This window comes from Pogonomyrmex barbatus, unplaced genomic scaffold, assembly GCF_055798465.1.
Source record: "Pogonomyrmex barbatus isolate J1 unplaced genomic scaffold, ASM5579846v1 scaffold5, whole genome shotgun sequence".
Classification (NCBI taxonomy): Eukaryota; Metazoa; Arthropoda; class Insecta; order Hymenoptera; family Formicidae; genus Pogonomyrmex; species Pogonomyrmex barbatus.
The window spans coordinates 4,124,090-4,133,932 of record NW_028297149.1 but is presented as its reverse complement, the minus strand read 5'-3'; the positions used below and the strand labels follow the sequence as shown (position 1 = coordinate 4,133,932).

Here is a 9,843-nt window from a genome sequence, read left to right as displayed (position 1 = left end):
TTCGCACTTTGAATATGCGTTCCCATCATTGTTTATTTTACCAATGTATAATCTTATACAAATATTTAAAATGCAGAGAAGATAGGATACATAGGATAAGGTCGACAAGAGAACAACGAACGTTTCAAAACAATATGGAATATATTAATATCGTCAAGATAACATAATTAAATATCAGGTTACTATTCGTCGCAGCCGTTTTTCTCGGACTGCTGAAACGAACATTAGCATGGGAGATTCTTTCTACGCCTGACAATCGACGAAGAAATTCCGCGGCGCCCACACTCGATGTGGCTTTGACGCGATTTTACGTATCAGCAAAACGACTCCACTCGACTTCTGCGACTCTTTGAGACGCAACACATTTTCTTCGAGAGATATATATATATATATATATATATATATATATATATATATAATATTTGTATATGTATATACACAATTTTTTTCTATTATATCTATATATAAGAGAAGGCTCATCTCGAGATCGTCCAATCAGGTACCTCCGTTGCTTACGGATATATTTGGAGCGATATATGCGGTATCGCGGTCTACAGAGATACGTGTATACAATATATAAAATTAACTTGACCGCAATTAACATCAATGCGAATTTTTAAGTAAGCTGGTTTCATTAACAACAGACGAGAAATTGTCGGAAGAAATTACTTAGAATTTCCTTTCATTTAAATATATATATATATATATATATATATATATATATATATATTCTAGCATCCCTCAGCATCGGAGGCGCACCTGCTTGATCTCTATTGCACGAATTACCACGAAAAGATTATCAACTATTGCACCAGTCGTGCGTGATCACACGTACGGTAACGACAACACGACGAACGAGTCTCGGACACGTGGTCATCCGAGTTGCGGAGGTCGTACCCAAGTCGTGCTCGTTAGGAGCACCGAAGCGCGCGCTAATCTGAAATCACGAGATAAGAAAACAAGGAGCGAGGGGGAAAGATCTCGCGCTAGAACAAATCGATTCGTTCATATCACGATCTCGTTCATTTTCGTTGCAATTAAGCGAAGCAAATGGACCGTACGGATAAAAACATTTGAAATAGATGCGCCAAGCAGAAACGAGGATATCACAGACAATATTCACCGTTGAAATTAAAAAAGTTTACTAATCAGAAAAAAATGCGACAAGACATTTTTTTCTTCATTATTATTTTCATCATGAAAGAAATTTTCTGATGTATCAATAATATATTTATCTTGTAGCAATGATACATTTCCAAATAAAAACTTCAATAAGTGAAATGAATTATATTTCGTAATGAAGGAATAATAAAGTCTCGCCTCGTCTTTCTATCTTAAAATAAATGTTTTCTTTATTTTTTTTTTGTTTATTATCATTTACTAACAAGAACTTTACGTCGCTTTTATTCGTACGATCCAATGAAATCTGACGATTTATATCCGAAGATAACTTTGATACGTGCATCTTAATTAATTTCGATGATTCACATTGCAACTATCCACTCTCTTTCTGCAAGGCAAGGAAGAAAATAACCGAGTTTCACCGGCCAAGCGAGTCAATTTGAATGGACTCGTATCCGCAAAATAACCATATAGTTGAGCTATACAGGCGGCTAATTTCTCGCAGCCAGTATTTTTAACTTAACAAGTTACAAATTCCGAACGGTATTTCACTTATATCTATATATTCCTATGTATATATTCTATCGTTAAGTGTTCGTCAACTGACACTAATGTGCTGATCGTTGATTATAACATGTCGATATTACATAACATCTAAATCGATAGAGTGAACGCAGAATTAACGAACGAGACAGCGAAATTCACTCTTGAGGAAAAGAGAGAAACTAACGGAAGACTTTTGTAATATTTGCTGTTTTAACATGAGAAATAAGAAATGCCGTCGTCGTTTAATAGTATATTATATTGAAATACTATTAATAGCGTATTGAAAGACATTGAAAACGCGTATTTGAGAAGAAAAAATAAACGAAGAGAAAAGCGTGACGTGGTTTTATCAAATCCAAGTCCAATGACTGACGATATAATATATATATAAAACTTTAAAAATTAAGTAATATTCATTAAACAGGTCGCACGTAAAATTTAAATGGGAGAAAGTATCGAGCGTGGTCCACGACATAATTTCAAGTTCGATTTTAAATAGCGTTCATAATATTCGTAAATCGAACGCGTTTGGATAATTGCAAACCCTAGTACGTGGCGGGCATCCTCAAACATTGTTGCGATTATCGCTCTTAGCGATCAGTAAATATAATTATTATTTACAATTTATTTAATACAATGTTGTTCAGGATTTGACGTTTTGCTTAGATATTGATATACTCGTATATTGATATAGAAAAACTTTCCTTTTGTCTTTTTTATTCCTTTTTTCGTAAAGTTATTCTTTTAATTATACTATTTTCGATCATATAATTTCGAATGAAATTTACCAAATTAATATATTACAAATGCTCGCATAAATTCATAAATTAATAATTATATAAATTAATATCTCTTTAAAACTTGGCTCTCTCTCTCAGGTATATCAGTTTTATGACATCATAAGCGAAAATGACGTGCAGTTTCTTTATATAATTTTATTTTTTAGTTTTTCCTGAAAAACATATTAGTTTCGTAATTCTGAAACTTTAGCAAGCTGAGATGTTTATCCGATATATCACATAAAATCATAAAATTTCTAAAATAATGAGCCATTTTTCAATGCAACTGTGACAATTAAATATACAGGATGTCCCCAAAAAAATGACCAAGCGGTCACATGCAGATAGAGTAGACTAAACTGAATCGAAAAGTCTTGTACTATTTTGTGATTTTCGCAATAGTTAACGAATTATTAATTTATGAAAATTGTCAAATTATAAACGCGCGCTTGAGATAAAACCGCCCAGTGAGATACGTATTCGTGTTAGGCACGCGTGGAGCATGCTAGGTGTACGTAACGTACGTAGATGAAAGCGTAGCCAATGCCGTTTGCAATCAACAACTCCACGCATGCCTAGCGACGGCGAACGCGTGACTCACTGGACGGTCCTATCTCACCGCGCTTGCAATTTGACTATTTTCATAAATTAATAACTCGTTAACTATTGCGAAATATCGCAAAATAGTACAGGACTTTTCGACTCAGTTTAGTTTGTTCTACCTTCATATGACCATGCTTGGCCATTTTTGGAGATACCCTGTATATATTAAAAAATAATTTTATGCTATAATAATTATAAAGATACCAAAAATTATAAAAGATACCTAGTCTATAGTTTATATATATATATATATATATATATATAATATAATTATATATAAAATAATTTTATATCACATCTAATTCTAGACTGTTTTATATTCTTTAATATCTTTTTATTATAGTATAAAATTAATTTTTAATATTAATATTTAAGAGAAAAAAGTGGAATGGAAATAAATTTTTGAATAAAAACTAAATTATAGAGTCCAACAGATTATATTAACACCATTACATAAGGTGAAATAATTTAAATTTAAATATTATTAACACAAAAATAATTAAACAAATTAAAATAAAAAATATGTGCCGGCACATAATTAGAATATGTACATAAACATTTTTAAATATTCTACAATTAATAATCGATTTATTAAAAATATAATTTTTTTAAGTATGATCTATGTTGTTTGCATTAGTATTAATAACATGTTTAATTTAATTAATAAATTTAAATAAATAAATAAAAGGTATTTCAAAACGGACCCGTAACTGGAACCGTCATAAACTATTTTTAACATGCGATGATCGATCTCAGGATCTGGTTTGAAATTATTATAAATTTGACGAGTTTTGTTTATACGTATGTATATACAAAATATAATAGTAATAATACATCTTTAAACAGTATTAATATACGTCAAAAACTTCTAACATTTCTAATTTTAGACTAATCTCGTCCCTTTGAAATCTATCATCACACGCCATAAAAAAATAGCTGTATACGAAATGAGTAATAAAAGCAATAGAAAGTGTGAATCTCAACATATCAGTATCTAAGCAGAACTATAAATCTTGAACAACTTAATATAACTTGTATAAAACTTGTATAAAACGCGTGCGCACGCGTTCGAATCAGTTGCTCGAATATATTTATTCTCACAAGCTGTTCCAACTCGACGTAAACAAAAGTACATGGGGATCGAAGTTCGATCGCCGTCACTGCAACAGGAATGATAAGTGTAACGTAGTAAAGAAATAAAAAAAAAAAAAGAAGAAGACAATCAAAATGAGGAAAACGCGATACACAATTCGTCTCGTCCCAGAAAGGGAAATCGGAACAAACGACGAGAGAGAAGCGACGCCACTGTGCGCATCGCGCTGCAATGGCTCCTATCTCTATCTCTAGACTAGAAAGAAACGCGTCACTCTCGCAGTCGGCGCGTTGAAAATTTACGGGGGAGGCTTTTCCGCCGAAGGAAAAACGCGAAATTACAACTTTGTATTTGCACGTGTATGTGCCGTGCATGTGTTTAGGCCTACTAGGTACGCGGAGCGTATGAAGAAATATACTCTCGTATGAAATATTGTTAGGTCTCGTCGTCGACGACGAGGATGGACAGACTGTTCGACTTCGCTCCGGGAAACGCAAAGTACCCCACACGAAACAACGGCCTTTTCTCACATTGGAGTAGAATGCGATCCCAGATTTCAGTTGTTCCTGAAAGCATCATGTCAGCTCGCCGATTCGGGATTGCGTGTCTACGAGGCAAGGAACTGGGGAACAGAGATCCGACGGGAATCCAGACGAGAAGATCAAACCATGAAAACCTCAACGAAGGAATTGCACTCGGTCTGCGGTGGAGGCAATGCGGCCATGCGTTTATCCAGCTCCATCCGTGGTAGGTATGCCTCGATACGCGCATCGGGTCCCGTGGTAGATGTGGCCGTTGGCAGCGTCGTCGCACCGGGTGCCAATTGCAGACACTCAGCTGGCGCTAACTGCAGTCACACGATTTATCCGATACAGTTGCTGATATTGGAAAACTCGCAGAAAATAGTTTACGACCCTTCGTGATCACACTGGATCAAAATGACTCGAGCATCATCTTTCATGTTAAAATTAAATTTTAATGATAAAATTAAATTTTTTTTATTAGAATACCATTTTTATTTTCTTAAAGGTTGGAAGATTATATACTGTAATTTTTTAAAGTTAACGGAACTAATACCGTTGATTTGGTAATACTTTAAAAATGATTCGAATAAGTGTAAATTTTATGAAGTATAATCATGAAGGGTTAAAATCATTAACAAGCGGATACAAGATAGAAACGCAATATCACGTTTTGAAAGATGCAATAGTCAATTCAATTTCCGATTTGAAAGCTTTTATTAATTTTTTAAGTATTTACACCCGATAATCTGAAAAAAAAAGATTCTCTGGAAATTCTCTAATTTTTAAAACAATTTATTAATAATTTTAGATAAAATGAGAGAATTTTGAGTAGTTGATGAAAGTATGTTATCTTAGAAGTAAATATATATTTGATAATAAAAAATAAATAGAAATTAGGCTCAAATAACCAAAAAACACGGAACAGAAATGTGTATACTGAGCCGACACATGTTGTCGCGTGTGTAAGAACGAAAGTGAACTTGAATTCGTCGCGAACTCTCGGGAGAATCAAACCGACAAGAGGGATAATCTTCAAACTCTGGTGGTTAACAATCGATACCGTTCTTAATTATTAGGAAGCGTAAGATGGTAAGGTAAGGAGGACACAATCACACAATCACACACTTCTTTTTCTTCATCTTTATTTTACAACTCACGCACAACATTCATATCTTTTTAGCGTCTAAATCGTACTACTACGCAACTCGCCGTTGTTCGCTTTCGCTACTGGCTTCGCTAACCAATCGCAATACATCACGTGGTCTTTCAACCAATAAGTGTTAATATCAAAATAGACTGCACTGCGCGCCACTGCGCGGGAAAAACCAAAAATTTAAACTTGCTGATGCCCATGAGGGCCTTCCTTACACGTGCAAATAAAAAATATATTAATAAAGCAGTATTAGAGTACAAATGTAAATATTTCAATCGTTTTCGCCATTGGATCATCTTCAGTACAATAATAAATCTATGAACTATTAATCTATTAGTCTATAAACTATTAATCTACTATAGTCTATAAACCAAAATTTTAAAACACTAACACATTTTTAAAACTCGAAGCTTGTATTTTGCAATAATTCTTATATTGAATGGAAATCTGCGTAGTATATAAATATCATCTCGGAGATAAATTTTACTTAAATACTTTTATTGAAATACTTTTACTCATCCAAAATTTCGACTCTATTCCAATCAAATTCATGTGATTTATTAATTCTATATTCCGTGATGAGTGACTTGATTAATTCCTGTTAATGTGATTCTTATATTCACTAATTCTGGTTTTTAATAATCTGACACACATATGACACGTTATAATTATTATATTGGTTGCAGATTTATATAAACAAAAATAGACTAATAATTTACAAACAGATACTTCTTCTTGATTCTTGATGGTCCAATAGCGGAATCAAAACATTTACATTTGTACTGTAATATTGTTTTATTAAAGCTCGGTTGTCTCTTTGCAGCCATATTGAATTATGACGTCAGAGGCGAGAAATGACATGTAAAAAGTTTCTTGCGTCGTATAGCTTTGTTTTGTACTTTTCCCTTAAAAACATGACATTTTCATATTGTTAAAACTTGTAAAAAATACCAGAAAGTAAGATATCTATCCAATAAATCACATAAAAATGTAAAATAAATCTTGAAATAATGGTGCATTGCTTAGCTAATGGTACACTGCTTTCTAGAAACAATTAGATCTAGTGAGCTGGTAATTTCTGATAGCTGAGTAGTGACCATTATTTCAAGAATTATTTTACACTTTTACATGATTTATTGGACATATTTTACTTTCTGGTATTTTTTACAAGTTTTAAGAATACGAAAATATCATATTTTTAAGAGAAAAGTACAAGATAAAACTATACGACGCAAGAAACTTTTTACATATCATTTTTCGCCTCTGATGTCACACAACCCATATCGCGCCGCGAGAGAACCGAGCTTTAATATATATATATATATATATATATATATATATATATATATATATATATATATATATTTTTTTTTTTACATACGAACAACCTGTATCAGCTCAATATAGATATTTCTGTTTTTTCCTTTTTTATTTAAATATGTATTTATTGTGCAAAGTCCTTAATATTTGCTATTTATAAAAATTTATAAATCATAAAGTAAAATTAAGAATTACTCGAGTTTCAATAATTAAATATGAAAAACTTAAAAAAAAAAAACTACAAGGGTGCTAAAACATAAATATTTTAACTTGCATAAAATTTTCAAATTTTATTTTCAAAAGCTCTATAAACAAAAAATAATATAATGTATAATATAACAAGTAAAAAATTCAACTATTATAAAACTGTCAAAATAAATATCCATCTTTATTAAATAAAATTGCATCTAATATGAAATCGTTATTTTCAATACTTGACTACAATATTGAATTAAAATCAATGTGCTCTGATGTTTAAAATGGATGTTTGAATGGAGTCCCTGTTATCATTAAAAATTCAACCAGTAAACTCTGATCAATATAATAAAAACAAAATATTAGAAAAAAATAAATTCAAAAAATTTTCTGATTTTCCAAAGCATAAACAAATTCTTTGAGAAGTCTAGTTTTTCTAGATGTAAAAAAAATATGTAAATGTTTTCTAATCTTAATTTGTAGATATTAGATATACAATGCACCTTTCGTTGGTTTATGTAAAAATAAATAAACAAAAAAACTTGACAAATAACAGGTTCATTTTTGCTTCATTAAAGCAAAAAATGATTTCATGAAGACACATAAAAAGACAACTTTACTCACCAGAGCCGCTTGCTGAGGAATAGGCCCGATACTGCCGACGCTTGCGGGGGTGTAATAATTAGTTGGGCTAACTGGCGGGGAGGGGTACGGCCAGTAAAAGATGGGCGGCGGATACGGCGTTGCGAATTGCGGTGGACCACGGGATAACATCGCAGCCGCAGGTGGAAATATCGCTACGGGCGGTGGTGGCAACATCGTGCCTCCTAAAGAAAAAAGGACGACCGTCAACATTCGATCAAGATGATTCAGTCAGCTTGATTAGATCAACACGAGCGAAAGGAAGCAGGCTTGCTTGTAAAATCCATTGCAATTCGCGAACTCTTCTAATCACCCGCTTCGAGTCAGCTATCTCGCGCGAATCGAAATCTCGCGGCGTCTCGAGCTTAGCGTGTCGTTAACAGAAAAATTAAAAAAAAAAACTTGCAGTATTCACGATTGTTCGTTATATATGTACAAACGTAAAGAAGAGTGCCCACTCCACAATTACGACGAGTGACATCGTGCAGATCCGCAGAGATGTCTCTAGAAGCACACAAAGCGTTTTCATTTAGTAATGCGCCAGTATACAATCGACCATAATAAACAGCGTGTCTCGCATTTATGAAAGTGAATTAGTGAGATAGTTTGTCTTTTTTTAATGAAATAACCACTAAGATTTTTTATCTAATTTGGCACGCTGCACGATTTCACTTTCAATTAGACTGGTCTTGTACGATTTGAGCAAACGTTCCGCCGTGCGGTGCTCCAAATATTGGATATCCGGGCCAGATATTTTGCGCATCAAACATTCAAATTAAACCTCATCATCTGGTTCTGGACTTATATCTGAAATTTAAAAGCAAGCGCTACTTTAAAGATATCATAAGCCCTTTGCAAAGGAGTAATTTCCTCGTGCACGTCTGCCATGCTCAGAATGTACAAGAACGCAGTCATCCAAAGGAATAATGACTTACACTTGGCCTACCTGGAAGCACAAGAAGTTAGTATTTGTAGTCCCGCTACCACAACAGCAATCGACACTGCACCATTGTAACACGATATATAATGTATCTTTTTTTGTATATATATGTATATATAATATGTAATGCATAACCAACTTGCGATTTCGCCCCTCTGCCAAATCACCAGATACACGCAGATTCTCACTCTCTTACTCTCTTTCTCTCTTCCCTGCCTTTCTTTCTTTCGCTCTTTCTCTCTCGTTTCCTTCTCTCTCTCTCTCTCTCTCTCTCTCTCTCTCTCTCTCTCTCTCTCTCTCTCTCTCTCTCTCTCTCTCGCCCAGCGAAAAAGCCATTTTGCGTGCGATTTTTTTTTGTGACAAAGATACAGCCTATTGTGCATATCACTTGTTTATTTTGAGAAATATTATTTTCCTAGCAATTCTGGAAATTAAATCGTGCGAACGATTTTAATGAAATTATCCTATCGAGCAAATGTAGTTTGAAAAAGATGTGACATGAATAGCAGGCCATACATTTCGCACAATTCAACATGGATTTGCATCGCATCGGGCTATTTGCGGGGTGTAAGGGAGAGCGGGGCAGGAAGAAACGTATGAGACGATGGGAAGAACAAGTAAATTCGTTAGATTATTATTAGTCTCTAATTAGGCCTGAAATGATGGGCGTAGCAAAAAGCAACGGCTCGTAAGTATTGGCCACATTGAAGAGTAATTTGATAGCATTTGATTTGAATAAATCTAAAATTTCAGTATCTCAAAGGAGAGAATGATCACGGACGAGATGAAAGAGGAGAGATCTAAATATCAATTCTCCTGGCAATAGAAACAAGGAAGAGTCACATATATAATGGCAGAAAAATGGATAGAAAGAGAGAGAGAGAGAGAGAGAGAGAGAGAGAGAGAGAGAGAGAGAGAGAGAAATA

The 9,843-nt window shown here is 33.6% G+C and overlaps 1 protein-coding gene across 1 annotated transcript; it reads right to left on the bottom strand.

The window, feature by feature from the left end:
* Positions 1 to 122: 122 nt before the first annotated feature.
* On the bottom strand, positions 123 to 8,162 carry LOC148935364 (uncharacterized). The gene is made up of 2 exons (XM_089082121.1): positions 7,960 to 8,162; positions 123 to 4,990 (listed from the first exon to the last, which is right to left on the bottom strand). Exons 1-2 carry the CDS (start codon positions 8,152 to 8,154, stop codon positions 4,805 to 4,807), a joined length of 381 nt encoding a protein of 126 aa, XP_088938247.1. The 5' UTR covers positions 8,155 to 8,162; the 3' UTR covers positions 123 to 4,804.
* Between the last annotated feature and the right edge of the window lie 1,681 nt (positions 8,163 to 9,843).

Coding starts and splice junctions, on each gene's coding strand:
- LOC148935364 (XM_089082121.1), bottom strand. CDS start 8,154: ATGTTGCCACCACCGCCCGTAGCGATATTTCCACCTGCGGCTGCGATG. Junction 4,991..7,959: donor TTCCTCAGCAAGCGGCTCTG/GTGAGTAAAGTT, acceptor GTGTGACTGCAG/TTAGCGCCAGCTGAGTGTCT.